The sequence below is a fragment of the Antedon bifida genome, chromosome 4, assembly GCF_963402885.1.
Source record: "Antedon bifida chromosome 4, ecAntBifi1.1, whole genome shotgun sequence".
In the NCBI taxonomy this organism is placed as follows: Eukaryota; Metazoa; Echinodermata; class Crinoidea; order Comatulida; family Antedonidae; genus Antedon; species Antedon bifida.
In genome coordinates this window covers 22,319,571-22,346,834 of record NC_136229.1, presented here as the reverse complement: position 1 = coordinate 22,346,834, position 27,264 = coordinate 22,319,571, and the positions used below count along the sequence as shown (strand labels likewise).

Here is a 27,264-nt window from a genome sequence, read left to right as displayed (position 1 = left end):
TGACACTTTGACAAAATTTAAGTCATATCAGGGGCAAACTTTCTACGGATTAAAAATGGCATGTTTCACAAGAAGTTACGCGCGCATGCGCATTTAAAATTTCAAAATGCGCAAAATTAATTTCTAATCAACTTTTTACGCGTTTCTTGTCATTTTGAGCATGTCAAAAATTCCCACAGGCGCGCAATTTTTTACGCGCGCGGTGCGCACGTAGCGTTAAAAACATATTTTTTTCTCTTGAATTATATTTTTCAAGCCTTTCCTAGTAATTTTGAAAACAATTTAGACCTTTTCCAGTTTAAATAACGCCATACGAACACGTTGAATTAGACAATTCGTGCGCGTTTTTTATGAAAAAGCTTAAAAAATCATCAAAATTATGTCTTTTTTTAAACAGTCATAGTTTCTAAAGTAAACCGTTAATCGTTTATTTTTATTACAAAATCTAGGAGTTGATGAGTTGTAGATATCGGATCATGCATCAATAAGGCTAAAAAAACATTGTGACGTCATCGTATGGCCACACGAATGTAAAATATAGGATTTTTGTCTCTTTCGTTATTGCTCATCACATTCAATGGAGCGCATCACGCTTATCTGTATTCCTTTTTCTCCTACATTTATATATTGTGTAGGTCAATCAACTTTCTTTAGCATGAGATAAAAATATTTTAATTTTTATGACGTCATCATGCCTAAAAATTTTAATTACGTGGGTCATTAATTTCATCTTTACAGTAAATTTTAATCTGTAATAGCTCGTAAGAATAAAATGTGATAATCACGATTAAAACGTTTTCTGGAAGCTATTGGATTGTAGATACGAATTCATGTAAACATTTTGCCAATCGGATGTTGTGACGTCATCATATGGCCAGTTGAATAAAAAAAGTCGTATTTTCATATTTTGCGTAATAGTTCATCACATTTAAAAGGGTGCGCATCTATATTTTACGTATTCAAATTTCTTCTACACGTTAATATGTTGTTCCTGAGATAATTTCCTTCTGAAATTGCTATCTAAGTGTTTCATTTTGATACCGTCGCCATGTTAAAAATTGGAATAAATGGCGGGTCCTGTAATTTCACCTATTCTACACTGTATGTAATATGTATACAGCTTATACTGTTTGCATGTATATACTATATGACACAAAATTGACAGAATTCAGCACTAACAGCATATCATATTCTTCAGTTCTTGTCATAATGCCATAATCTTTATCTGTGTGCAATATTCCAACGTATGACGTGCACGTGGCGTTTGTCGTGGTGCGGATAACTAACTCGTCAAAGTGACGAGTTTCATGTCTAGTTCTTCTTTCCTTCCTTCCTTTTTGTGAGTCGTGTTCCTCTAAAATGTGTAAACATAACATTTCATAACTTTGACAACATATGGGCATTTACGTGAAGTTGTGCACCTCCTATTTTTGAATGACGTCATAGTTGCGCAACGTGACTTATGCGCAATTTTATGAATTTCAATGATTGATCATAGATTAAAAACCAAAAGTCATTTAGTATTGACACTTTGACAAAATTTAAGTCATATCAGGGGCAAACTTTCTACGGATTAAAAATGGCATGTTTGACAAGAAGTTACGCGCGCACGCGCATTTAAAATTTCAAAATGCGCAAAATTAATTTCTAATCAACTTTTTACGCGTTTCTTGTCATTTTGAGCATGTCAAAAATTCCCACGGGCGCGCAATTTTTTATGCGCGCGGTGCGCACATAGCGTTAAAAACATATTTTTTTCTCTTGAATTATATTTTTCAAGCCTTTCCCAGTGATTTTGAAAACAATTTAGACCTTTTCCAGTTTAAATAACGCCATACGAACACGTTGAATTAGACAATTCGTGCGCGTTTTTTATGAAAAAGCTTAAAAAATCGTCAAAATTATGTCTTTTTTTAAACAGTCATAGTTTCTAAAGTAAACCGTTAACCGTTTATTTTTATTACAAAATCTAGAAGTTGATGAGTTGTAGATATCGGATCATGCATCAATAAGGCTAAAAAAACATTGTGACGTCATCGTATGGCCACACGAATGTAAAATATAGGATTTTTGTCTCTTTCGTTATTGCTCATCACATTCAATGGAGCGCATCGCGCTTATCTGTATTCCTTTTTCTCCTACATTTATATATTGTGTAGGTCAATCAACTTTCTTTAGCATGAGATAAAAATATTTTAATTTTTATGACGTCATCATGCCTAAAAATTTTAATTACGTGGGTCATTAATTTCATCTTTACAGTAAATTTTAATCTGTAATAGCTCGTAAGAATAAAATGTGATAATCACGATTAAAACGTTTTCTGGAAGCTATTGGATTGTAGATACGAATTCATGTAAACATTTTGCCAATCGGATGTTGTGACGTCATCATATGGCCAGTTGAATAAAAAAAGTCGTATTTTGATATTTTGCGTAATAGTTCATCACATTTAAAAGGGTGCGCATCTATATTTTACGTATTCAAATTTCTTCTACACGTTAATATGTTGTTCCTGAGATAATTTCCTTCTGAAATTGCTATCTAAGTGTTTCATTTTGATACCGTCGCCATGTTAAAAATTGGAATAAATGGCGGGTCCCGTAATTTCACCTATTCTACACTGTATGTAATATGTATACAGCTTATACTGTTTGCATGTATATACTATATGACACAAAATTCAGCACTAACAGCATGTCATATTCTTCAGTTCTTGTCATAATGCCATAATCTTTATCTGTGTGCAATATTCCAACGTATGACGTGCACGTGGCGTTTGTCGTGGTGCGGATAACTAACTCGTCAAAGTGATGAGTTTCATGTCTAGTATAAAATAGGCCTAGATGTAAATATTTATAGTATATTTCAATTTTATTGTGATTATTTCTTCTTCATCCTGTAAAGAATATTTATTATTTTGTTTTGTATTTATTTTATATTTTTATGGTTCCCAGCTTACGAATGTGGTGTTAAGTCCTGTGTGTTGCAAGATTTATTGTAAATATTTAACTCTAAATTATGACTATGATTCTGAATTCGTGTCTTTATAATTATTATACGATCACATTATTATAATATTTGTTGGAATATAAATTGAATGTGAATATTAATTTAAGATGGATATTATTTTATTTCAATGATATGTATTTCATTTATTTGTTTTTCATTTACTAACCAAGTTCAACTTTGTACTTTTTTTAATATGCGAACGCATTACAAACGATGTTGTTTTTTTCCATTTTCATTGGCGACGATATTCATTATATTTTATCTGTGTTTGTGGACATTATGGTTTCTTACGCTATTAACCTAAATATTTCAGAAAGTAAATAAATGGTATCATTATGAGTTCAAGTGTTGATAACACAAACCTTTGTTGTTGATAGACCGCCATTACTTACATCCGGAGAGACAGAAAGTCGACGCGCGCGTACTAAAGCTGCATTTAGTACGCGTCCGTGTCAATATACGCATCAAATTTCTTACGCGTCAAATTTGGTCCTGGCGGTAAAATTATGTTGGCCGGCTTTATATATACAGTTTTGGTATAATGGTATTACTGTATTTATTATTTTCCTGTAGTGATGGTATTTAAACTAGGGTATCCTATAACGAGTATTCTATAAAGAGGGTTGGTCGAGTCGATGCCAACCACACTCGCTTTCAAATAATTGCCAATGTCTATTTTATAAGTGCTAACATTACAAGTTAATTTTCGTTAAGTTTAAATAAATAATTTGTATAAATATAGAAACTGGCATGTATTAAATTGACTATGAAATTAAAGTCGATATGTTTTGATTAAACTTAATTGTGTTTGCATTCCAATAAATACAGAATCAGTAATGTGTTATTCTTAGTATTAGGGAATTTCTATTAAGAGTTTGATTAAAAAATACATGTATGGATTTTGTAGTGCGTTGATTAGATCCAATCATCGTGCATACTTCGCAGTGTATTATATGGTAACTTTGACAATACAGCGGATCCCTGTTCTAACGATAGAGTTTACGTATGTTTTTACGTAGAGTTTTTGTCATTATAGTCCGTGGTTAACTTAATTATAGTACTGTGTATTGTCCCCCAAAAACATGAAAAATGAAGATGAATAAAATCAGACTTTAAATATGCCATTGTCCAGTTTTAACAAAGTTATTCACTTCTGTAAAAAAAAATTATTATTTTACTTAGGCCTATAAAAAGACAAAAGAAACGTTTAGGCATAATTTTAAGCAATAAGCAAAAAACATTGTCTGACAGACACTTTAAGTATTTTTTGCTTTAAAATACATATTTTCAAATAAATAATTTTGTTTTCGATCCAGTTTTTGGTCAAAGTGAATAACTATGATGTTACATTAAAATGGCATATTAAACAAAATGTGAAAAAAACACAATTTTATGGGGACAATATATCTTTTAAAAAAAATTCTTTTTTATAAAATAAGCGAAATAATTATTTTTTCTGTGAATTGAACAACTTTATTTAAACTAGAAATGGTCTACTCAAATTTCATTTTATTGGTATCCGTATACATATTTACTCCATATCATAAGGTGACACATTTACATTTCTGCGCATGTTGCGTTTGCTCGGATTCAATTCATCTTTATTTTTCATGTTTTTTTCATTGTCATCTTTAAGCGTTTCACACATCTCAATACTTATGATTTTATTTATTTTTATTTAACAATATTTTACGAGCGTGATCGATCCAGTCGAGCTGGTCATTGGAAGCTGAACAATTCGACCACCAATCACTAGCAGATGTTCATAATTTTGATAGTTGTTAAATAGAGAACACGATGACGTAGTATTGTTGCGTTCACCTTTCTCGTGGGAGATCCGATTGGTTCAAAGTGAATGAACCAAATTGCGCTTTACAACTCCCAACATCCCACGACAACAAATTAACTTGTAAATTTGAATCGACTGACGTTTTTACTACTTCACGACAAGTTGTTCAGAATAGTTTTGTTGTTTATTTTGTAAGCTTGACCTAGAATAATAATTTTAGTTCTTGAATTTTGAATAGTTGAATTTTGCTGCGTTGGAATTGTATAAATCATATCAATTATGTATGATTATATAGTTATGACACATTACAGAATGTCTATCAGTCTTTAATTGTGTTAAATAGTGAAACGTTATATTCGTACAGGTCGTTATGAATTTTAAATATAAACAAAACACGCATTCATCACCTTTTATGTTAAGTATTTTATTATTTCTTCTATATATATCGTGAGTGATTTACATCACAAAAAGAATGTGGCATGGCACATAGAAATACAGATATACATACTAAAATAGTCATCACCTTTTACGCGCTGTTTGTAGGGCCTACCTCAATTTGTCGGCCTCACTTAGGCCACAGGTGGTGAATGACAGACCCGATCGTTTAATGAGGTAATTTACGGTGCCATAATGATACCATTTTAGTGTATGAATTAATTCTTGGTATGCATTTGAAACCAATTGATAATAAAACGTCGATAGTACCAACGGGGCGAATCGTAAATTAGCACATTCAGTGGATTTCACTCGTATCACCACTTATGTATATTCTTTGCCATTACTCAGATACTCCCCCCCCCCCCCCCCCCCCACTCCACCCACCCACCCCCACTTAAATTAAAGATAACGGTTGTCTGTACTGTGACCTTAATACACAAACCCTTGTTCTAAACTACTAATATAATACACAATTCTCATTACCGGAGAAAAATTCCGTAAAAGTGTTGCCTGTATGTAAGGCTATATTAAGAGTTAGATGGCCTATAGGCCCTACCTACATGTGAGAAACGCTATAATCTATATATAAATTTACGTAAGGGCAAAATTCGGTAAATCGCGCGTTATTTCTAGAATGTTTACTCGATGGTATATAAAGTTGGTTCGTACTTTCGATACTGATTTTAACCACCTGATGTAGGCCTAACCCTGTTTACTAATTAAATTGAGTTAGATAATTAGTTATTGACAATTAAAACCAAATAGGGGTGTTTTCCGATCGTGGTATACACTGTCTAATGGATGTCCTCTTGAAAATACCTGTACACAATAATACGAGGATGCTTCGCATTTTCCTATCTCCTCCTACGATAATTGTTTTTAATAGCTGAAAACCGGTTGGACAGCTCGAGTACAGTATCATGCAATATCATTGCAATACTTTGACAATATTGTAAATACTGTACGTATTAACCATTTTCCTATGATACCTGGAGAAAACTAGATACAGTCTCTGGTGAATCCCCTGAAAAGACCAAAAGACCCATATCAACCTCGGTTATGCTGTGGACAATGCAGAGATAAATTTGGATTGCCATGGCGAGTAATAAATGTTGATCTAAAACGTGATTGAACAAGGACAAAATAAACAACAAACCCTACTTTAAAGAAATACAACACTACATAATATTCGAAACTTATTCCTAGTACAAGCATAGACGTCCATGGTACAATGTTATATCTGTTATACAAAGTATATTTAAATAGTCTGCGAACAATAATCGGAATAAAGAGGTGTCACGTCTATCCTCTAATGTTACAATAGTCTATTGTCTAAACTTTCAAACTTCTCACTGTAGGATTTCTCTAAGGAAATCGTACGACGTTTGCTTGACATAGGCCCTATTAAAGCATTCCATGGCCATTTTTGTAGGCCTAAACCTTTGATTGTCTAAACTTCCAAATTCTCATGTAGGCTTTCTTTCTCTAAGGCAAACTGATAGGTACGACGTTTGCTTGACATAGGCCCTATTAAAGCATTCGATTGCCATTTTTGTAGGCCTAACCTTTGATAACATTAACGAATAAATCGATTAATAACGAACGTAGATATTCAATATACAGTAATATAATAATTTTACACTAAGTTTTATTAAAGAGATTAAATTCTACATACATCCATGCACTTTTTACATAGTCTAATTTTAAATGACCACCACCGTTATAACAAGTATAAAACTTAAACAATATAGTGGGCCTTTAGTGTATAAAATATTACGGCTTTGTAAACTTACGAACCGTAGTCCGTGATTGGATTTAGTAAGCCATTTAACGCAATACATTCAACGCAATATGCGTGAATTTTAGTGTCACTGATGGTACGTTATTTAAATTCGCTGCGCTCAACGTAAACGCGTACATCACTCGCTGTGCTGCTCCCCAATTGATTGGAGTTCTGTAGTGATGATCTTAAACATGTATCCTTGAAATATATCCCAACTTGCACTTCTTTCTGATGTAAATTCTCGTCCAAGGTGTGTTGAAAATGTTTCGATCATAATGGGGCCTAAAGCCTGAAAAGAAATATATTCAGAAATATAATATTCAGAAAATATAAAGTAGGCCTATATCAGTGAGGAGGAATGAACTGCGTTCACACTGAGGAACATTCTGTAGACACAATGGCCATGAGTTAACAACAGGTGTAAAAAACCCTTTAAAAGAAATCTTGCTGGCAACATAGGTGCCACGAAGAGATATACATCTTTCGTTTGTCTTGTCCATTTGCCTCCACATGTTTATCACACGAAAAACATATACACAAGATGCTCTACAGAAACAAAGACTTATTACAAGTCTTTGGGAGTGGAGTTGCAAATTGTCAGCGTCATTCTCTTCTATAGGATGTCATCTTACGGTCATGAAACGTAATAGTCTTTGTCATTGTAACCCTATCACTCTAATTCGTATAGGCTAAAGCTCTCTCTACACTATCAAACTAGTTTGTGTAATGTGCCCAAATATGGTATTGATATGGCCAAATATGGTAGTGATATGGCCACATCACATTTTTGTTGTCACATAAAGTTTAGTGTAGACAGATCTTACATCTAAATTGTACTTTATTATAAGAATGATTTACTCTCCAAAATGTATTTCAAATATCTAAAAACATGGTAGCACAGTCTATGTTTAATACATTTACCGATAGTTGTTTTTTCTTAAGGAACATCACCGAAAGAGAGCCATAAAAAAACTACGATAGCGAACAGGATGTTGATGACGTATAATGATGATGATGATGATGCAGATATAGCAACATTCCAATGAATGTCAGAGATAACAACAAAGATGCCCCCCGCCCTCCCTGCACCATCCTCAAAATGTCTACCTGAATTTTACCTTAAAATGACTTGTTTCAACTTTAAGTTTGAAGTGTGATGCTGCTAAGCCTACCAATAGCTGTTCGAATACTTCAGGATCTTCAATATTTTCCACACAAGTTGATAATAACCCCATAAATCGACCCGCGTGTGCTTTCAGTTTTGGACTTTTTCCAAAGTTTTCATCAAATGTTAGTTTGCGAAGGGCTGGAAATAGTTGCCGTGCTTCCGGGTATTCAGTAAATAACCTATAGAACCAAAACTCAAAATTTACGAACTTAAAAAAGATAATTTGTCTTAAGCTGTAAATTGAAATGCCATCGATATTCTTAAGATAAACTTGAGGTCTATTGAATGTAGACTTGTTCTAAAGATTTGAAGAACAACCTGAGAATACGTATGTTTTCCTTTTTAATATTATATTAAAGGAACAAAGTTTAATGTTATTTTAAAATTAATAAAATTATTTATTTCAATTATGATCGTAAGTCAGGATGTCAATTAATCATGTATTGCAGTCTCTTTGTTTGTGGTTGACAGAGATGGGTTCAATCCTGGTCCTTGACCAAGAGCTTTATAAGTTAAAATCTTTCTAACTATTTATTTTTATTTGTCATGTTTTTACCAATTTCACCGTATGGCCTTTTTATTTAGCGATTGTGTAACATAAAGGATTTTAAATATCAAAGTGGAATTCATATACACAGGGACTTATAATGTCGATTAATAGACAAAATAGACATTGCCTGTGAGCAGACTGCACATAATTACCAACGCTGAACTCACATGTTGAGAATATTAAATAAACTAGAAAATAAATTGTTCGAAAACATTAATAACGAATATACTATCGTTATGTCGTGTCCCAGTAGACTAAAGTGATTGAATAAATAAGTTGAGCATACTTCACAAAAATTCCAATTCCGACGTTAATTTTATCCTTGTTAATTTCCGTCCACATTTGTCGAATTGATTTTCGTTGCCGGGATGTCAAGCCAATCACGTCCCTTTCCTGGTCATCTGTTACAAATAAATTGGCAATAAAATGTAAAGAAATGTAGTTTTCAATTTTGTGAATGTTGGCAAGTCTCGAAACCTATATTAATGTACGTTGTTGTGCGTTACAAGTTGGCATGCTCAATCCAACGCGATCTGTTTAAAGAGCAATTACATTAGAATAGCATTTTGATATTGCATATAGTTATGAAAGAAACATCCAACCAACGCCTCTAAACACCTCAAAAGCGAGTGTGAACGTATACATATTCATAAAGTGGGTTGAACCCATCCCTTTGGACACCCCTATTCAGGGGACAACCTATATGTAATGGGACAGGATCCCGTGAAATTACCGTACCAAGAGGCAATACAGATATATTTTATTTTAATATTAAGACCAACGATTATGCAGCCGGGTCACTTCTTATTAGAGGTCCAAAATGTGTCTTTTAATAACAGTTGGTTCTACTTTATAATTAAAATCGTATTATATCTCCAGCACCCTTATCGAGTTAATATATCAAATAAAAGCGATTGTTGAACATGCATTCCTGCAAACATAATAAAAGGTACGATAGCACATCCAGGTACGTATAACCATGGAGAAATAAGTAACTTATTTCTCCATGGTATAACTCACCTTCCCATCCGGTAAACCAACGAATAGCAGACCACAGTTTACCTAAGTACGATTGTTCACCTCCCATCCTAATATTAAACAAAACAATTATAGACTTCAATAAAACCGCGTAATCAACTTTATGTCAATAATAAAAAATTAAATTTCATCTTACGTGCCAAATTGAACGGAGATCACTTTGTAGTATCCTGTAAGAATAATCACTATTCACGTATCAGGATAGACTTCAAAGTTGGTCCAAGATCACTTTGGTTTTTTTCTGGTTTTAGTGTCTAGTACGTGTATGTTTTTATACAATTACTACAGGATACTACAGCTATACAGACAGATATTTAGATTAAATGATTTGTTGACGAGTAGGCCGCATGTCTTTTATAGAAATATAGAGTCATTGTAGGCCTACGATTCAGTAGACTATAATTGCATCATGTTGAGCTTCGACGAAATACACTTGCAAACTCTACTCAACGCTAATCATCTTTTTGTTAAGCAGATCAGACCCACATTTCAAACAATACCGACCTATATACGATGATACTTATAGTAATACCACTAATTAAAAACAATGATAATGCATATGGTTTTTTAAATACATGTTGACGCAATGCGATTTAATATTTCAGTTAACCTTATCATGACAAAACAAATTTGAACAAACAAATGCCACAAATGTCATAGCCACTATAGTGACCCCATAATTGTTATTGCCATTAACAAATTATGTGCATTACATGAACTTACTAATTGCCTTATATAGCTTCATAATTATGGAAATCCCTCAGTGACAGTTTTTTACCATTTTTTATTTTCTTTATTTATTTAACCTTATTTTATTTTTTATCTTTTATTACACCTTATTTATAGAGGGTGACTAAACAGCGTATACTGCCAATCAAGGGGCCCTCTTGATGAGTGACAATGGCTGTGTGTATACTAGTACGCCGGGGTAACCCCCTACTCGTCTCGAAAGATGTACTAGGTGCACATGAGCCAGATGTGTACACTGGACCTACGGCTCATAGTCCTTTTCCTAGAAGACTCGTTCTACTACCAGAACTATGGAGCGAGTGAGGCTTGAACCCTTATAGGTGACCCTAAACAGCGTATGCTGACAATCAAGGGGCCCTCATGATAGTTACGATACTTTTCACGCACATACAAACTCTGATGAAACATAATAGAGGACCTAAATCTTTTTCTTTTTCGGAAATGCGCGTTAGCCACCTGTGTATATTTAAGCTTGGTTCTCATTTAGGACGCAACGCAAGGTCGAAAGCGCAACGCAAGCGAATTGACCCACTAAATGACAAGCGACAATTTCGGATAATCCATCGCTTGTGATTGGTTGCGTCCTAATAGAAACAAAGCAATATGGTCATGTACGGAAAATAATAATAATTGAATTAGTCTTATATAAGATAAGTGTGATAACTTCGTATTGATCGAGCCTTGAAATAAAAGGTGGACAAATTCGCTACAGTATGTTAATTGGGAGGTATGAATTGCATGCTGTATTCAAACAGCTGAGGGGATGGGACCAACCCCGTGCACCCTCCACACTAAATGACCATGCTTGCAAGTACAGCAGGATAAAATGTTAACAACAAGAATTTATATAGTTTAACAGTTCAGTATAACACATAGTAGGCCTATAGACTAACTTTGTTTTGATAAATATAATATAATAAATTATATAAATATGTTAATATATACTTACTTGTTTACGCAAATATTCCAAAGCAATTATGCAAAATATAAGTTGCAACAAAAATTAACAAACCGCAGAAATATAGTTGAGTTATATGTACACTGAATGATAGCTCAAGTATTACTATGCATACCTCAGAAGATGCCAACAAAGTGATTTCTAATCTTTATTTACTCTTTGTTTATAGCCACCGCCACGATATTTTTGTCGACAACCTTTAAACGAACGATGTTTGAAATGTTTGGGAGCAAAGTGCAGGTCCTCACCTCACCGTAAAACGGTACGCCAATTTTTTTTTCTGCTGAATAGTTTAGTAATTGAATAGGGGGCGTGCGATATGAGAATTGAAACATGATAATGTAAATGGAGAAGTTATATATTACATGAGATAATTCTAAACGGTTAAAGATATATTGTCCCCCTTAAAAAATAATTTTAACACTTTTTTTGTTGAATATGCCATTTTGATGTTACATAATAGTTATCCACTTTGAACAAAAATAAGATCAAAACAAATTTATTTACCTGAAAAAACTGTAATTTGAAGCAAAAAATAGTCAAATTGGTTGCTAGGCAATGGGTTTTTGGTGGAATATAACCATTTATTTTGTAATAACTTTATTAAAACTACAAAATAACCTATTCAAAGTCGGATTTCATTAATCTTCATTTTTTTTGGTTTTCGGGGGACAATACATCTTAACATAATATAACAAATGAAAAATCCATATAATAAATTCGGATTGATATATTCCTCTTTATTTTTATTAATATAGGTCGCGTTTATAGCCTGGTCTTCACTTGGACGCAACACAAGGACGTAAATTGATGGACCATTCAAACTGTGCTTGTGATTGGGCAACTTAACTTCCGTTGCGCACACGTCGTTGCGTCCAAGTATGAATAACGCGTTTAAGATAAAGGAAAACACCTGTTTTCACAATCCCTTGTATTTAATTTAAGTTCGTGTAGTTAGTGAAGGTAATACCATGGAGGAAAAATAAATGGTAATAGGCCTACTTCTTCCAATTTCGATTTGAAATACAGTAATTTATCTGTGATGTTATGAACCAGTTTCCAGTTAAGCTTGAGGACAAATATGAATACCTTTACCTTTAACCAACTCGTTAGTGGTATAGGTTGTTTCAATACAGTAAATCAATGGCGGATTTAGATAGGAATATAATAGGATGTATAAGTATGACGTCTGTATCAAATATCGTTAATGTTTCAGATTCAAGAACAAACACACACAATACATTAACTTAATTTTTAATATGAAAAACTGAAATTCATTAATCGTTAACAATTAAGTACACCAAGACTACTGTATTTAACTCCTGTACAAGCCCTGTGTGTACTATTGTACTTGCTTGCAACGTAATTTCTGAGTATATGACAAGTTTAAAATTATTTACTTAAACTATTAATATTCATAACAATCATGTAATCCAAATGTAATGTATTACTGATGGTGGTCACCAGGATTCGAAAATGCAATTGGAGGCAGTCTTCTCATTTGGGCCACCCATTCACAGGGATACCCCACATCCTGTGAAAGCAATGTGGGGCAAATATTTACAGTCCTTGGTCAACCACTATACAGGAACAACCATATAACAAAATCCCAGATATTTGAGCATTATCTGATGCGTTACATACAGTATTTCCATACAAACATTTTTAAATTCAATAAAAATAATATTAAGAACTGTGAACTGTGTGTGGCCAAAGATTTTAAGCATGAAAATTAATTTCCAGTAGTTTAATTCACCATTATTCACATAAAATTCTATAGCTTAAATTTTAACAACATATTCCCAATTAATTCCTATTTTGTTCTGTTCATTGATTTAATCAATGAAGCAAATATAAATGAAGTACATTTATAATTTACCGCCGCAAAAACACGTATAAAGACTTCATATGAATTAAAAATTATGATTAAAATATTACAAATATCAATCTACACTTGCACTCCTTCTGTCTCCATTTCTATCTTCACTATCATTTGACCGTCGGCTACTTTTCTCATTAGATTTACGATCACGAGAACTTCGATCACGAGAACTACGATCACGGGAACTGCGATCACGGGAACTTCTTTCACGAGACCTTGACTTTCTTCTTTCAGAACTCCTTGATCGTGATCGTCTGCGGCTAGATCTATCTCGTGATCTGGAACGTCTACGCCTTTCGCGATCACGGGAACGAGACCGACGACGGCGTTCGCGGGAACGAGACCGGCGGCGATCGCGAGACTTTTGTCTGCTGTCTTCTCTTGAGCGTGATCTTCTACGTTCACGGGAACGAGATCTTGTCCTGAAAATAAAAACAAGTACATTGCACTAAGTCTAGTAGATCTTGCTTCAAATTTCTCATTGGTGAATGAAAGTCATGTGGGCATTGCCAAAGCTATTTAAATTCTTCCTATTCCTTACTACTAATATAGTTATTTTCTTTCTGTTTTTTTTTACTTGCAAGATAGTAAAGCCTTCACATTATACATACCTTCTCTTCCTACGTTGTAAGTCTTTTTCTCTCTCCTTTTCACGCTCTTCTCGTCTTTTGGCTCTTTCGGCTTCTCGCGATTCTTTCTTTGCAGCAACAAGTTTCTAGATAAAACACAAAAATATTGTTAAAAAATGACATGATATTCTCAAATGGTAACAAGCATTACAGTAGAATGTTTATATTTCCTATGACTGCAATTGTTTTAACTGACTGCAATTGTTTTAACTTACCTTCAAAGCTGCAAGTTTTTCACGGATCTCAATAAAGCCCAGATGTAGCTTGCCACCAAAGTGGTCAGCAAGGCGTCTATCATTATCTTGTAGGCCTAAGTAGGCCGAGCATACTTCACACACTCTAAGCTTCTGCTGCTGGTACGTAGAGGCTGGCATCGACTGACGGTACTCTTCCTGTTAACAATAACAGTATACAATGTTACTTATCAAAAATGCAAAATTATTTTAATAATTAACAGGATAATTGAGTAAAATCCTGCATATGGGCGCAGTGTGCTGGACATTTTTATCGTAAGATCGAATCAAATGCTTCTTTTAAAAAAATGTATGTGTAAATTTGTGTGGATTACAAGCTGCATTATGCCAGTATGTTTCCATACGTGTTTCATCCAAAAATGATATACACTAAGCTGTTTTAAATGAAATTTAAATACAGTGTGACAAAAAAAAACCCAATATCTGCAGCACATCATACAGTACGTGATTTTAGTAAGTACTTCTATGGTAAGACTAAGCTGTTTAAAATGAAATTTAAATACAGTGTGACAAAAAAAAACCCAATATCTGCAGCACATCATACAGTACGTGATTTTAGTAAGTACTTCTATGGTAAGACTAAGCTGTTTAAAATGAAATTTAAATAGTGTGTCAAAAAAAACCCATTATCTGCAGCACATCATACAGTACGTGATTTTAGTAAGTAATTCTATGGTAAGACTAAGCTGTTTAAAATGAAATTTAAATACAGTAGCACAGCATGATTGTACAGTATTGTAGATTTAATTTAAGATACATTAGATTAATATTCAGTGTACTGTATCTCTAGGGGAGCCAATGCTTTGTCTACTCTGACTATTAAATAGTAACAATGCTCCACCCAGCACAAATTACTTATCACGTTTAAACAAAATCAATATTTAAAAGACCTGAATGTTTGTGTTCAAATTGTTATAGAAAAACTTACAATTGTATTTACATTACTCTTTAATGTAATCGCATTATGTTATGTATTTAAAATGTAGATTCAGGATAGGAAATATATGTATGAGAAATAATTTAATTTAGATGTTTTTTGATTGTTTTTCTAACGCAATGTCTAATATAAATTTATATTTACACTGTAACACCCCAGATAAAGTAAGTACTGTGTATCCAATAAAATGTCTCATCATAGATGAAGGGGTACTGTAGGTGCATTACATATAAATAGACTATATTCCAATTCCAAGTCAATTTGAAGTTGGTGGTAGCAAGGAATCGTCTATTTAACTAAGTCAAATTTGAAGCGTAGATTAATTGTACAGTACATATTAGTTACATCTATTTATACATTGAATCACCCTACATATTGTGTACAGTGCTATTGTAGCTTGGTACATCTTTTTAGCTGTTTTACTTTATCTTTTTGTTTATTTTATTTGTATCTCCGTTGAGATCCAGGCACTGATGTCATTTTTTCAGTAATTTGCTTTTGGATTGATGATTAATAATCAAATATTTCTTATGAAAATATCAACAATTGAAACACACTAATGAGAAATAACTACAAAATACAAATAAATTTAATTATATATTTGTTTAATGAAGTTAAATTTTTTTTTAATACAAAAAGAAAAATATAATTCAATACTGTCTAATTCAATTTGAGGATATTGAGAGAGTAAACAAAAGCAGATGGAGTAACAAATAGACAGCAAATGATTCAAGCTGAAAGCACTATTGTTCTGATTCTGTCAGAGATACTCATGAGTTAAAGCAGAGCTATTGTTAATAATTATATACAAATGATGAATTTGGCAACAAAAGATGGTAACTAATGAGAGATGAGGGATCATGTACCTTGTTTTAAATAACAACATATACAGTACAAACAGTTTGGCTCTAAGTGCAGACTAGAGAAACATTGGCTAATGTTATTACTACTGAGTGAGATACATTAATAACATTTGATATGATGCATAGTAAGTACAGACTTACTGTAGATAAGTTTGCAAAATTAGTCAGGGCTCTTTAAATCTTGTGTTTTACAGTTAAAATTATAATTACATTAAAAAATATTATTTTTATTAATTTATTTGTTAATTTTTTAAATTGTAAATTTATTTTTATCTTTGTCATAGAATATGAACTATTCACTGTTGTGATGTCAGCAATGATGTTGTTCGCATGTGGGCACAATTGCAACGAAAATACAAAATTAGTAAATATATTTGGAAAATATAGCTGTGTTTCTATAATTCAAAAGAAATGTTTCAGATATCCAGCAGTTTCAGTCAACGACACAGGAAAAGATCACAAGTTGCATCATGTTAGCCACCGAGTGACCACCCCACAGCAAGTGACCACCCTTGATGTTGAAACCACTCCTTTGTTGACCACCTCAGAGCAAGTGACCACCCTTGATGTTGAAACCACTTCTTTGTCTACAACCCAGCAAGTGACCACCCAACAGCCACTGACCACCCTTGATGCACTGAATTCGAATCTATTGGCACATTATTCATTTGAAGACAATTTAAATGATGTATCTGGTAATGGTTATGATGGCGCTGTTGTTGGTTCAGCAGTAACATACACTCAAGGACCACAGGGAAATGCAGTACAATTTAATGGAACCTCAAGTTTGTACATGGAAAAGTTTGAAACATACAACTTTGGTTCTGAATTTTCATTCAGTTTACTTTTAAATTGTGTCCCATCTACGACCGGAAGGATTGGATTTATTAGTAATGGATTCCAGGATTCCGGCACTTGGGAGATGAAAACAAGATACAACAATGGGTTTCGAATTTCAGTTTTTGGACCTCCACACGAATTAATCATTGACGATTTTCGCTTTAATGAATGGATCCATGTTGTTTTCACATTTGGTGGAAAAACATCAACTGTCTATATAAATGGGGTACTGGCCGATAGCGTGTGTTGTGCTGATTTGGATAGCCTTGGCAGGGGCAGTGGTGTTTCAATCGGAGCTTTTGGAACTGGGCATGTTGACAGCGATGATGGTTATTTTTATGGAATGATGGACGAAATAAAGTTATATTCAACCAACTTAACAGCAGATGACGCCGTCGCACTTTTTAAGTATTATTCTCCGCTACCACCATAATTGAAGAACTTTTACAGAACACAAATATTATTGTTAATACATCAGCGTGCAATGGGCATCACCCGTCCATCTACTAGTGACACAATATCTATAGATATTAATGTGTTAGGCCTCTGCAATCTAACCTCGGAGCCTATCACTACAATGCGGAGCGTTCAACAAAATCACAAAAAACTTCGGGCTAAAGCATTCAAACATGTGCAAATTTAGACATACGATTCCCGACAGATACGGTATCCACCTATTAATTACAATTATAATATACTATACAGTACCGACCAGAAGAACCCCCAAATTTTTTAGATGCGTCAGACGTATCATGAATTTGTCAAGAATGTGTCCAGAATACGCTTAGAGGTTTCACAACATTGGGCATTTTAGAAATCCGGGATATTATTGTTATTAACTAAAGCTCTGTCTACACTATCAAACTTTATGTGACAAAAAAAATGTGATGTGCCCATATATGAACACAATGACATATCACTACCATATTTGGACACATCAAAATGTTTTGTCACATAAAGTTTGATAGTGTAGACAGAGCTTTAGAATTACTTCTACTAACCTCAGCTTCACCTTTCTTCTTTCTAATTTCTTCAATCTCTTGCATAACTTTCATTGATTCCTCTACTTTTCCTTCCGCTCCTAACTTCTCTGCCTCGGTCACTTTTTTACCAATGCTCTCAGCAAGTTCATGTACCTTATCAGCCTATAGAAGATAATACAAAACAATCGATTACAGTCAATATATTTATCATACCAACAGAAACATATATATTTTGCATACATACCAATACATTTCTTTAATATAAATTGCATACATATAAACACTAACCCCAAGACTACTAGCTAAAGTCTTGATTTCTACACATTAGATAACACATTTGGAACAATTTCACTACAGACTATATTCTCCAGATTTGCTAGACTGTGCAGCAAGCATACATATTCACACACTCGAGATACCATCAAATTATCTCCCACATGAACCCATCATAACCATCGATTTCAGACTCGTCTACAGAAACATCACGGATGATATAACTTACCAAAACATGTATCACATCTGTATAAACTCACACAAGACAACCCAAATATCACGCTTGATGATTTGAGACTTCTTTTACATCGTAAACATAAACAATTTATGTTGCCAAGATACTCACAATCTTTCGCAACTAATATGTGTGTTGTCATAACACAAATTTAGTATTAAGTACTATATTTAAAAGATAGGTAATATGTTGTGATTTGGAAGCACAAATTACCTACAGTAATTAATGAGACAATGAGTAATTTATATTTTTCTTTCATTAAAAAAAACTAATTGAATTAAGTTATTAAAGTTATAGTATACACTTTTTGGTTCAAATATTTATTAAATATACTATGATTTCTGATTTTATAACTAATATTTTTTAAGGAAATCAAATGTTGGTGAAGGTCCCGATTTTGTCTTCTATATTTTGTCTGCATAATATTATGTTAATTAAAGTATATATAGTAAAATAAAAATAAATAGCTTCTCACAGTATAATAGTAATTTCATAAAACCTGAGGGAAAAATAGTTTGTTAGAAACATGTGAATTTAAGTGATAACATACAAATAACAATATTGTTTAAGCTATTGTGGATTTAAGTCCTGGTGGGCTTAACAAGACATTTATAATTTGGACATTTTGGGGATTGATATGACTTACAAAATCTGCCTCCCACTAAAACTTAACGGCGGTCTCTCATTGGCTGTTGGCTTATCTGAGAAAGAATGATGGGAGAATTAAGAGTTTTGTCATTGGTGTATTTGACTCGCTTGTATTCACACATAGGATTTGATGAAACACACTAAAAAATTTACTGCAATTGGTTTGTACATTACATAAGATAGTCATAACATGCACATTGATTATAATTCTTTGTATTATCATTACTATATGTGTAAAATACTATACAGTAAACACATTCCTTTGGTTTACCATCAGTTTGTAGTTATTTTTTGGGAAAATTACCAATTTTGCATAAACCTATGAATAGTATCCAAAATTTCACATGTGAATTGTAATTTAAATCTGTAATACTTTAAGTAAATTTAGGTTGGATTTTGTGAGAATATTTTATATCCACATTCTTTGGTAAGTGTACTGTAGTGTTTCTTGTGTATGCTTAGTTTGTGAAGGAATTGCCGCATGTTTGGACGGATATGATCAAATCAAACAACAACAACCTACCTTAGAGTTAATTTCTTGGCCAAGTTCTTCTTGAGTTTCAGCCAATCGTTTTTTGGCAAGTTCTGTTCTGCGATCACAATCAGCAATGAATGAGGACAGATGCTCCATAGCCTAAAAAGTAAATACATATGTTTTAAAATTAGTAAAATTGATGTTACATTTCATTAAGTTTTAAAATAAATTTTAAAGGCATATGGTAGCAGATGTTATATGTTATATTCTCTTTTCACTATTTTATTTAGTGGGATAATTCTCAAGCAACATTAACATCAGTTTTAGCCAATCTTGTCTGTTCTTTTGCTATAGGAGAAACCAATAAATTACAGTACAACAATTTAAATCAGTAATTTCAATTACATACATCAATGTCGTAACCATAGTCTTTGTCTTTGGAAGCAGCCTCGTAGTCAGCTCTCAGCGCCAGGTCATGAACCTTTGCACAATCTCCAAGATCCATTCTCTAAAAACAAATTAAAATAGAAATTTTTTTAGTTAAATTAATATATTACATATGGTTCTGAAATGAAACAACAAAAGGTCTATTCTATACAATTTCTCAACAAAACAAATAAATATTAATGAAACAAAGCTTAATAAAAGAAACAAGAAGTAGATAAAGGGACTGTATAACTAGACATGAAACTCGTCACTTTGACGAGTTAGTTATCCGCACCACGACAAACGCCACGTGCACGTCATACGTTGGAATATTGCACACAGATAAAGATTATGGCATTATGACAAGAACTGAAGAATATGACATGCTGTTAGTGCTGAATTTTGTGTCATATAGTATATACATGCAAACAGTATATAAGCTGTATACATATTACATACAGTGTAGAATAGGTGAAATTACGGGACCCGCCATTTATTCCAATTTTTAACATGGCGACGGTATCAAAATGAAACACTTAGATAGCAATTTCAGAAGGAAATTATCTCAGGAACAACATATTAACGTGTAGAAGAAATTTGAATACGTAAAATATAGATGCGCACCCTTTTAAATGTGATGAACTATTACGCAAAATATGAAAATACGACTTTTTTTATTCAACTGGCCATATGATGACGTCACAACATCCGATTGGCAAAATGTTTACATGAATTCGTATCTACAATCCAATAGCTTCCAGAAAACGTTTTAATCGTGATTATCACATTTTATTCTTACGAGCTATTACAGATTAAAATTTACTGTAAAGATGAAATTAATGACCCACGTAATTAAAATTTTTAGGCATGATGACGTCATAAAAATTAAAATATTTTTATCTCATGCTAAAGAAAGTTGATTGACCTACACAATATATAAATGTAGGAGAAAAAGGAATACAGATAAGCGCGATGCGCTCCATTGAATGTGATGAGCAATAACGAAAGAGACAAAAATCCTATATTTTACATTCGTGTGGCCATACGATGACGTCACAATGTTTTTTTAGCCTTATTGATGCATGATCCGATATCTACAACTCATCAACTTCTAGATTTTGTAATAAAAATAAACGGTTAACGGTTTACTTTAGAAACTATGACTGTTTAAAAAAAGACATAATTTTGACGATTTTTTAAGCTTTTTCATAAAAAACGCGCACGAATTGTCTAATTCAACGTGTTCGTATGGCGTTATTTAAACTGGAAAAGGTCTAAATTGTTTTCAAAATCACTGGGAAAGGCTTGAAAAATATAATTCAAGAGAAAAAAATATGTTTTTAACGCTATGTGCGCACCGCGCGCATAAAAAATTGCGCGCCCGTGGGAATTTTTGACATGCTCAAAATGACAAGAAACGCGTAAAAAGTTGATTAGAAATTAATTTTGCGCATTTTGAAATTTTAAATGCGCGTGCGCGCGTAACTTCTTGTCAAACATGCCATTTTTAATCCGTAGAAAGTTTGCCCCTGATATGACTTAAATTTTGTCAAAGTGTCAATACTAAATGACTTTTGGTTTTTAATCTATGATCAATCATTGAAATTCATAAAATTGCGCATAAGTCACGTTGCGCAACTATGACGTCATTCAAAAATAGGAGGTGCACAACTTCACGTAAATGCCCATATGTTGTCAAAGTTATGAAATGTTATGTTTACACATTTTAGAGGAACACGACTCACAAAAAGGAAGGAAGGAAAGAAGAACTAGACATGAAACTCGTCACTTTGACGAGTTAGTTATCCGCACAACGACAAACGCCACGTGCACGTCATACGTTGGAATATTGCACACAGATAAAGATTATGGCATTATGACAAGAACTGAAGAATATGATATGCTGTTAGTGCTGAATTCTGTCAATTTGTGTCATATAGTATATACATGCAAAGAGTATAATCTGTATACATATTACATACAGTGTAGAATAGGTGAAATTACGGGACCCGCCATTTATTCCAATTTTTAACATGGCGACGGTATCAAAATGAAACACTTAAATAGCAATTTCTGGAGGAAATTATCTCAGGAACAACATATTAACGTGTAGAAGAAATTTGAATACGTAAAATATAGATGCGCACCCTTTTAAATGTGATGAACTATTACGCAAAATATGAAAATACGACTTTTTTTATTCAACTGGCCATATGATGACGTCACAACATCCGATTGGCAAAATGTTTACATGAATTCGTATCTACAATCCAATAGCTTCCAGAAAACGTTTTAATCGTGATTATCACATTTTATTCTTACGAGCTATTACAGATTAAAATTTACTGTAAAGATGAAATTAATGACCCACGTAATTAAAATTTTTAGGCATGATGACGTCATAAAAATTAAAATATTTTTATCTCATGCTAAAGAAAGTTGATTGACCTACACAATATATAAATTTAGGAGAAAAAGGAATACAGATAAGCATGATGCGCTCCATTGAATGTGATGAGCAATAACGAAAGAGACAAAAATCCTATATTTTACATTCGTGTGGCCATACGATGACGTCACAATGTTTTTTTAGCCTTATCGATGCATGATCCGATATCTACAACTCATCAACTTCTAGATTTTGTAATAAAAATAAACGGTTCACGGTTTACTTTAGAAACTATGACTGTTTAAAAAAAGACATAATTTTGACGATTTTTTAAGCTTTTTCATAAAAAACGCGCACGAATTGTCTAATTCAACGTGTTCGTATGGCGTTATTTAAACTGGAAAAGGTCTAAATTGTTTTCAAAATTACTAGGAAAGACTTGAAAAATATAATTCAAGAGAAAAAAATATGTTTTTAACGCTACGTGCGCACCGCGTGCGTAAAAAATTGCGCGCCCGTGGGAATTTTTGACATGCTCAAAATGACAAGAAACGCATAAAAAGTTGATTAGAAATTAATTTTGCGCATTTTGAAATTTTAAATGCGCGTGCGCGCGTAACTTCTTGTGAAACATGCCATTTTTAATCCGTAGAAAGTTTGCCCCTGATATGACTTAAATTTTGTCAAAGTGTCAATACTAAATGACTTTTGGTTTTTAATCTATAATCAATCATTGAAATTCATAAAATTGCGCGTAAGTCATGTTGCGCAACTATGACGTCATTCAAAAATAGGAGGTGCACAACTTCACGTAAATGCCCATATGTTGTCAAAGTTATGAAATGTTATGTTTACACATTTTAGAGAAACGTGACTCACAAAAAGGAAGGAAGGATCAAAGAATAATACAGAACTAGACATGAAACTCGTCACTTTGACGAGTTAGTTATCCGCACCACGACAAACGCCACGTGCACGTCATACGTTGGAATATTGCACACAGATAAAGATTATGGCATTATGACAAGAACTGAAGAATATGACATGCTGTTAGTGCTGAATTTTGTGTCATATAGTATATACATGCAAACAGTATAAGCTGTATACATATTACATACAGTGTAGAATAGGTGAAATTACGGGACCCGCCATTTATTCCAATTTTTAACATGGCGACGGTATCAAAATGAAACACTTAGATAGCAATTTCAGAAGGAAATTATCTCAGGAACAACATATTAACGTGTAGAAGAAATTTGAATACGTAAAATATAGATGCGCACCCTTTTAAATGTGATGAACTATTACGCAAAATATGAAAATACGACTTTTTTTATTCAACTGGCCATATGATGACGTCACAACATCCGATTGGCAAAATGTTTACATGAATTCGTATCTACAATCCAATAGCTTCCAGAAAACGTTTTAATCGTGATTATCACATTTTATTCTTACGAGCTATTACAGATTAAAATTTACTGTAAAGATGAAATTAATGACCCACGTAATTAAAATTTTTAGGCATGATGACGTCATAAAAATTAAAATATTTTTATCTCATGCTAAAGAAAGTTGATTGACCTACACAATATATAAATGTAGGAGAAAAAGGAATACAGATAAGCGCGATGCGCTCCATTGAATGTGATGAGCAATAACGAAAGAGACAAAAATCCTATATTTTACATTCGTGTGGCCATACGATGACGTCACAATGTTTTTTTAGCCTTATTGATGCATGATCCGATATCTACAACTCATCAACTTCTAGATTTTGTAATAAAAATAAACGGTTAACGGTTTACTTTAGAAACTATGACTGTTTAAAAAAAGACATAATTTTGACGATTTTTTAAGCTTTTTCATAAAAAACGCGCACGAATTGTCTAATTCAACGTGTTCGTATGGCGTTATTTAAACTGGAAAAGGTCTAAATTGTTTTCAAAATCACTGGGAAAGGCTTGAAAAATATAATTCAAGAGAAAAAAATATGTTTTTAACGCTATGTGCGCACCGCGCGCATAAAAAATTGCGCACCCGTGGGAATTTTTGACATGCTCAAAATGACAAGAAACGCGTAAAAAGTTGATTAGAAATTAATTTTGCGCATTTTGAAATTTTAAATGCGCGTGCGCGCGTAACTTCTTGTCAAACATGCCATTTTTAATCCGTAGAAAGTTTGCCCCTGATATGACTTAAATTTTGTCAAAGTGTCAATACTAAATGACTTTTGGTTTTTAATCTATGATCAATCATTGAAATTCATAAAATTGCGCATAAGTCACGTTGCGCAACTATGACGTCATTCAAAAATAGGAGGTGCACAACTTCACGTAAATGCCCATATGTTGTCAAAGTTATGAAATGTTATGTTTACACATTTTAGAGGAACACGACTCACAAAAAGGAAGGAAGGAAAGAAGAATAATACAGAAAAACTAGATTTGAACTCGTCACTTCGACGAGTTCGGGTTATCCGCGCAAACGCAACATGCACATACTTTTAAAATATATGAACGCCTACAATTATTATGCCATCTTATGACATGAATTAATGTTGTTTACAGTGCTGAATTGTACCTATTTTGTAGCATACAGCATATTACAGTATTTACAGAATACACTGTATATGTTATATACAGTGTAGCATAGCCGAAATTACGAGACCCATCTTTTAAATCTAATTATTAACACGATGACGTCATCAAATTGACATATAAACATAACTATTTTAGAAGCTAATTATCTAAATAATTACATTAATACAAATTTGAAGAATTTTGGGCACGTAAAAGTGAAATGCGCTCTCGTTTAAACGCAATGAACTTTTACGCAAGAGATGAAAATATGACTTTTTGAATTCAACTGGCCATATGATGACGTCACAACATCTGATTGGCAAAATATTCACATCAATTCGTATCTACAATCCAATAGCTTCCAGAAAACGTTTTAATCATGATTATCACTTTTTATTCTGACGAGCTATAACAGATTGAAATTTACTGTAAAGATGAAAATAAGTGACCCACATTATTTACATTTTTAGACATGATGACGTCATAAAAATTAAAATATTTTTAATTCCTGCGAAAGATAGTTGATTAACGTAGACAATATTAAAATTTCGGGGGAAATGGAATACGTATAACCGAGAAGCGCTTTGTTGAATTTGATGAGCAATAACGAAAGAGTAAAAAATCCTATATTTTACATTCGTGTGGCCATACGATGACGTCATAACATCCTAGTGGTAAAGGTTCTGCATGAATTCATATCTACAACATATCTGCTTACATATTAAATTTAAAAAATTGGGGGTCGTGGATGATCCTGAGGAGCTATAATAGATTAAAAATAGGCTTAATTTTGACAATATGCTGTCACTTTTGAAACTAAAACGCGCGCAAATGGTCTAAATCAACGTGTTCGTATGACGTCATTTTAATTTGAAATGATGTAAATCTTTTTTAAAATGACTAAGAAAGGCTCTAAAATCATAATTCAAGAAAAAAACACATGATTTTCATGCTCCGTGCACACCTTACGCGTAATTTTTTTCGCGCGCGTGGGAATTTTTGACATGTTTAAAATGTCATGATCAGCGTAGAAAGTTGATTAGAAATTAATTTTGCGCATTTTTAAATTTTAAATGCGCGTGCGCGCGTAACTTCTTGTAAAACATGCCATTTTTAATCCATAGAAAGTTTGCCTTTAATATGACTTAAATATTCACCATATGTCAATACAAAATGACTTTTATTTTTTATCCTATGATCAATCATTGAAATTCATAAAATCGCGCGTAAGTCACGTTGCGCAACTCTGACGTCATTCAAAATATGGAGGTGCACAACTTCAGGTAAATGTCCATATAATGACAAAGTTATACAAAAGATATATTCACAAGCAATAGGGGATATGCGACGCACAAAAATCCGGGAAAGAAAGAAGAATAACAAAGAAGAAGATGAAAAAAAAGATATTTACAATCACATGGGTTATCCGCAACTAAGTTGCGGATAACCAAAAATATTGATCTCATACAATTACAAGGAGTTATCCGCTTGGTATACCAAGCGGATAACTAAAAAAACTATTGATCCCATACAATAACAAGGAGTTATCCGCTTGGTATACCAAGCGGATAACTAATAATACAGAAAAAAAATATTGATCTCATACAATTACAAGGAGTTATCCGCTTGGTATACCAAGCGGATAACTAATAAATCTAATAAAATAGGCAAGGCCTAGGGCTAGGCTAGCCTAGATGAATACTTACAGTACTTGACAATATATCGTGTGGGCAACAGTTGAGTAAAAAGGAACGACATACTTTTGAATCTTCAAATCTTACTCTGTCTCTACCAACCTCACCTGCAAATGGGTGAAAAAATATAAAAGTATTAGGCCTAGTGTTAGGCTTAAGTCTAGGCCTACTACAGCCAAGACCACGTACGTCCGCGACATGCCAGCCTTTGGTATGTAGGCCTAGCAAGCCTCGGCTAGGCTTGTGCTATCTTTTGTGTCAGACAAAAAAAAAGTAGACAAACACTCACCGTTTCTCGACGTTCCCATAAGCTCATCCAGCATTTTCCGCATCTGCTCTTGGGCAGACATCTTTATAGTGTATGTTTATACAAAATTATAATTCTAAACTTTAAAAACCATACATTTAAATAAGTTAAAATCTAGGACTGTATGAAAACGTTTTTAATGCGAAAGACGAAAACCTTAACAAAATGGCCAGCTAAAATGCATTGTGGGAAATATTTTGCCAGAAATAAGAAGTATTTTTAACCCAATAAAGTTGCCTTTTTACAGGAAAAATACATTACGTTTTACACAAAAAACCAATAGAAAGTAGGTAAATAAATTTGAAATAAATTAAAATAATAGATACACGATGTGCTATCTAATAATCTATTGACTAAACGT

At 33.1% G+C, this 27,264-nt stretch overlaps 2 protein-coding genes across 3 annotated transcripts; both read right to left on the bottom strand.

Annotated features, from left to right (window-relative positions):
- Positions 1 to 6,867: 6,867 nt before the first annotated feature.
- On the bottom strand, positions 6,868 to 11,727 carry LOC144840619 (cytoglobin-2-like). The gene is made up of 5 exons (XM_078696500.1): positions 11,478 to 11,727; positions 9,761 to 9,828; positions 9,027 to 9,141; positions 8,141 to 8,369; positions 6,868 to 7,311 (listed from the first exon to the last, which is right to left on the bottom strand). Exons 2-5 carry the CDS (start codon positions 9,825 to 9,827, stop codon positions 7,159 to 7,161), a joined length of 564 nt encoding a protein of 187 aa, XP_078552626.1. The 5' UTR covers position 9,828; positions 11,478 to 11,727; the 3' UTR covers positions 6,868 to 7,158.
- A 997-nt stretch (positions 11,728 to 12,724) lies between these two features.
- LOC144840801 (putative RNA-binding protein Luc7-like 2) lies at positions 12,725 to 27,072 on the bottom strand. 2 transcript variants are annotated; one of them, XM_078696839.1, is made up of 9 exons: positions 26,886 to 27,072; positions 26,609 to 26,703; positions 19,915 to 20,013; positions 19,554 to 19,664; positions 17,893 to 18,036; positions 14,213 to 14,389; positions 13,980 to 14,083; positions 13,584 to 13,790; positions 12,725 to 13,553 (listed from the first exon to the last, which is right to left on the bottom strand). In XM_078696839.1, the coding sequence occupies exons 1-9, from the start codon at positions 26,944 to 26,946 to the stop codon at positions 13,430 to 13,432; spliced, it is 1,122 nt and encodes a 373-aa protein (XP_078552965.1). In that variant the 5' UTR covers positions 26,947 to 27,072; the 3' UTR covers positions 12,725 to 13,429. The 2 variants fall into 2 exon arrangements, with proteins under 2 accessions (XP_078552965.1, XP_078552964.1); XM_078696838.1 differs by having other exon boundaries at positions 12,725 to 13,790.
- Between the last annotated feature and the right edge of the window lie 192 nt (positions 27,073 to 27,264).

Coding starts and splice junctions, on each gene's coding strand:
- LOC144840801 (XM_078696838.1), bottom strand. CDS start 26,946: ATGTCTGCCCAAGAGCAGATGCGGAAAATGCTGGATGAGCTTATGGGA. Junction 19,665..19,914: donor ACTATGGTTACGACATTGAT/GTATGTAATTGA, acceptor TTTACTTTTTAG/GCTATGGAGCATCTGTCCTC. Junction 18,037..19,553: donor GCCAAGAAATTAACTCTAAG/GTAGGTTGTTGT, acceptor TATCTTCTATAG/GCTGATAAGGTACATGAACT.
- LOC144840619 (XM_078696500.1), bottom strand. CDS start 9,827: ATGGGAGGTGAACAATCGTACTTAGGTAAACTGTGGTCTGCTATTCGT. Junction 9,142..9,760: donor TTGGTTTACCGGATGGGAAG/GTGAGTTATACC, acceptor TATTTGTAACAG/ATGACCAGGAAAGGGACGTG. Junction 8,370..9,026: donor GGAATTGGAATTTTTGTGAA/GTATGCTCAACT, acceptor TTGGTTCTATAG/GTTATTTACTGAATACCCGG.